The 4,655-nt window shown below is 34.2% G+C and overlaps 1 protein-coding gene across 2 annotated transcripts in view; it reads left to right on the forward strand.

Annotated features, from left to right (window-relative positions):
- LOC108622207 (mucin-5AC-like) overlaps window positions 1–4,057 on the forward strand; it is a 15,911-nt gene extending 11,854 nt beyond the window's left edge. For both annotated transcript variants that reach the window (XM_026811316.1, XM_018019919.2), the window contains exon 4: window positions 361–4,057. In XM_026811316.1, the coding sequence (XP_026667117.1) occupies window positions 361–824 (464 nt within the window). In that variant the 3' untranslated portion in view covers window positions 825–4,057. The remainder of the gene's footprint in view (window positions 1–360) is intronic.
- Window positions 4,058–4,655: the final 598 nt, after the last annotated feature.

Below are 4,655 nucleotides of genomic sequence, written 5' to 3' on the forward strand. Positions count from 1 at the left end.
TTCAAATATGATTTTGTGTTTATCATATTCATAATATTTGAAGTTTGCCACAAAGACGGCTAAAAGGCTTCAATAAAAATGACCACAGCCATTTGAATTAGGACCATTGTTACACACTATTCACTGTTGTACAGAAATTAGTGGTATGCATCTATTATCCTGTGTTTCATACAGATCAGTGGCCTAATATCCATATTTTAGGCCAATTTAATGAATAAAATTAACACTCTTATGATGACTTTACCGTGAGTCTCCCTTAAGATTTCAGTTAGTTCAATTGGTTCGTCGATGTATTCGCAATGTGATTAACGTACGTCGCTATAGTAATCATTGAATGTTGTTTGAAAATTTCTGTTCCAGTCGGGCAGCACGAGGGTGTGATAAGCGACTACTACTTCAGGGACTCGTTCGATCACTCCTCGTCAGAGAGTCAATTGTTGGACGCTTCTGGTAAACCGCAGAGTCGTTCGGTGACGCCGGTGCCAAAAATGCAGAAGCTTCAGAACTCGAAGATCTGTCTACAGCAGCAGCAGCAACAGCAACAGCAACAACAGCAGCAACAGCAATACCAACATCAAAGGCAGCCGAGTCGACGGACGACCGCGAGACTGAGGCACAAGTCGTTTCGCGTTACGACGAGGCTTTTCATTCCGGCTTTCATGCTCACGATCACCGTTCTGTTTATCGTGATCGTTCTCGTGTTCGAGACGGACACCACGCTTTTCCACAACCTGCGCAAGACGCCAGAGATGGTGGCCTTAAGGAACCAATACTACGTCCCAATAAAGGAGTTTTTGAGGACGAAGCTCGGCCTATTTTGGTGATGCGGCGATCCAACAAAGGTCCACGGGCTTTGCTCGCTCCTTTGTCGCTAAGTAGCTCTCTTCAGTGCCAAGATACGCTGTTGACAGACCGAGAAGCGAGAGCGTATGCCTTTTCATTTTCTCCTTTACCTCTCGAATGGGGTGAAACCGTAAAATTCAGCAAAATATACATACGCTTGCTAGTCTATCGACCGAAACATGCTTTATACTTTGTCCAGGTACTATACGCTTATCGATGAAACAATCATTCACGTCGTATCGAATAAGAAACGGAAAAACGTATTTGATATTTCTGATATTAAGGTAAGACGAGGTCGACGTTTGTGAAAAGATGCGACTCGACTAGTTTTTAAATAAGGTAACGCATTTCTTTTTTAAATTATGCTGCCGGATTTCACTTTTTACTATACCTGTTACTAGCTCGTTTATAATAAACCTATTTCGATATAATATACAACAACTGAAAGTGTTAAACGATTTATAAACATTAGGCTACCCAGGCTCTAAGTAATTAATAAAATCTAATCTAATCTAAACTACTCTAATGTAAAATTCCCCCTCTCTTTCATTTCTTCTTATTTATTTCTTCTTATATTTGCATTGTTTGCTGGACGGCCTAATAATTATCTGCACGTACGCGTATATTACTGGCAAAGTATAGAATATGAGAGTGTATTACCGGAGAATGCTTCAGACTTTAACTGACCACTGTACGCATTGCCTAAGCAACATATTAATTGTTTTGATTCAAGTCATTCTTAACGTTCGTCGAACAAACCCCATGTAATTTTCTTAGAGTCAAGTTAACTATTTTTTAATTGACCGACACAAAATTTAATCCTGAACTAAAGTTAAGATCAATAATTAATGTTAACAAAAGGGTATGTCGTACTCTTCAAATTGTGTTCGTTGGGATTAAATTCGATAACTGAAAGGAAACAAAAAAATATATTAACCCTTTGAGTCACAGAGCACATTCATGAAATAGACACATAAATGAAATGCAAACAGCTTTTATATAGATTTGGAGGAGGGGGGTCGATGATTACGAATTTGACATCAGAATTTTTAAATCTAATTTGCCGGATCCAATATGGCGAATGAAAATTTTCAAGTTTATTGGTTTTCTTTTATATTGGGGGTCGACGATTATGAATTTGATATTAGATTTTTGCAATTCAATGTGAATCATAGAATTTTATATTGGTTATGCTAAAATTTGATGTACAGAGGTTTTTCGGCTCATCGTTGCGGGGGATTTGTATGATTCTAGAGAGAGTAGTGGGGAGTTATATTATTTCCAATTCGTCATTCTCGATACAGAATTTTAAATTTTGAAATTCTGATATCAGATTTGTAATCAGCAACCCTGAAAACCCATGTATTATGAAATTTATTCAAATTAACGTAGTCAAAAGGTGTTCGGTCCACCAAAATTCTAAAAAGCAGAACAAAAATTCAAGTTTTATTGCCGAAAGTAATGAAAAGAGTAATTTAAGAAAGGTCAGACTCCAGAGTCGCTATATTACTCAAAGGGTTAATCGAAATCTAAAAGCAAAAGTTATAGTAAGAATTTTGATTTATGTAATTATACATACAATACCTCATGCAGGCAGTGTATACATTGTCATTTGTCTGTAGTAGCTGTAAAAAGTATTTATTTTTGCATTTATATTTATACTGAAGTTGCATATTCGAAAACAGCCAAATTATTGATTTTTAATTTATCTGTCGGTAATACGAACCTTTATTTTAGGCTTTCACTTCCAATGCACGTACAAGCGAATGTATAAATTTACTCAATTTTATGCTCTCACTTTACTTAAACAAATGATCTCGTTACGTTCGTGCTTAATGTTCGTTCCACCGTCTTTTTTTTATAAAATCGAATAGCCTATGAGATAATGAAGTACCTTACATTTGTTAGAGTAATGCCCCGTTACTATCAAAACGGTTCCGCTTTTACAACGAATCCACTGTACGTTTTAATTCTTAAAACTTACAGTCAGATGCTCCGCAGAATTGGGCATCGGGCACAATTTCTGTTTAAATGATTATTTATTTTTAAATAAAACGAATACGTATAACGATTGTTAAAAAAAATCTACTGTTATGTACAAACTTTTTTGTTACTTATTAATTATTTATTGCACAAATCTGTTATTAATGCATTGTTATCGACTTTAAACAATCGTTACTTATTCTAATTTTACTTATTACTAGTTGAAGATCTCCATTCAGTCTTGAAGGAGAAGCGAATCTCTGAGAATCAAAATACGTACTTGAATATCTTGATTTGACACCAATTAATTTGTTTATGCGAACTTGTAAAGAGAATAAGCAATGTAGAAGAAGAATTCGAATTCGCTCACATATTCGATCGTGGTGGAAATACATAAAGTTATTATATGCAGCTGATTGGAACAGTCAGTCACCTGTCTGCTTATAAAGGCCATATTATCATCATTATTTTGTATTTTGCATTAATTACATTTTGCATTAAAAGGAAGGAAGTCAAGGAGCACTGAAAGTGAGCATTAATTGTTAACTTAAAAAATTTTAATTAGTTTTTATAAATCTATTTAAAAATTTTATAACACACTTGAGAATTATCAGTTTTTAAATTGGCGTTTTCCCGCCCACATGCATCGCATCATTTTTTTCGCGACGCTGTATTCTTTGGAAACTGATGACAGGAAACATTAAGTTTTTTAATATTACCATTCCAAGTTTTACAACTTTTAACAGCACAGTCTAACATTTTTGACGTTGATTTTTTACTTTTGAAAACAATAAGCAGACATTTCTCAATATGGCCGCCGTATGAAGTGCGCAGCGTTCGAAAATGATACCATCGGAAAAACAGACCTTACGTATTTCCACCGTCCAATCGATCGTAAAATTTCTTATTGTTTTGTTCGACTACACTTTTTATAAACGTGTATGTCTACATAGAAGGAAGAGTATGCGTGGTTTCAATACGTAACGTTCCCTTACAATAAACGTATGCACATCTATGTGCAAACAATATAAAATGTATATATATATATATAATTATATGTATAAAATATTATATCGATTCGAAGCCGAGGATAAAAAAGAATATCAAACGCAATTGTCTTTTAATATAGCTACATGTACATATGTATGTACATATTGTAAAAAGCCCTTCAGTTTCTACGTTTTATACTGCCCTGGAAGTTATAATAAATAATTCGGATATATACATATTATATATTGTCAATATTTGTCGTATATACAGGGTGATGACGCGACGATTTTGAACAGCTTTCATATTATTCGCCATAAACAAAACTATTTCAAACAAAACTTGCATGGTTTCGAAGAGCACATAGTGCTGTGATCATTTTGTCGTTAATCTGTTTTTTTTTATCGAAGTATGAAGCTGATTTTTATATATTTAAGTGAAGTAACTAGTATTTTTTATTGAATTTAAATAGACCATGAAATTTTATGTAAAGAAAGTATTGGAAAACATAGGATTGAACTTAACACATTGTATGCGGATATATTGTGCCACAAACGACATCCGCTTTCCAATGCAAGTCTACTAAATATGTACTCTTACATAATCCGAGCTCAAATGACAGATTGCAAAGGACGTAGAAGTACGTGACCCGATAACAATGTTTTAATGTAGTAATAGTAGTAATAGTAATCGTTTATTTCATGCCTCTCGGCCTTAAAAGGTGTGGTACAACTTGGTGATAATACGTTTACAATATACTTATATGCATTCTATATAAAATAGTAATAGTAGTAACGGAGTTAAATTTAAGATAGCTCGATAGCATTTGCAAAACATTTACG

This window comes from Ceratina calcarata, unplaced genomic scaffold (genome assembly GCF_001652005.2).
Source record: "Ceratina calcarata isolate Rehan_Ccalc_2016 unplaced genomic scaffold, ASM165200v1 scaffold211.2, whole genome shotgun sequence".
In the NCBI taxonomy this organism is placed as follows: domain Eukaryota; kingdom Metazoa; phylum Arthropoda; class Insecta; order Hymenoptera; family Apidae; genus Ceratina; species Ceratina calcarata.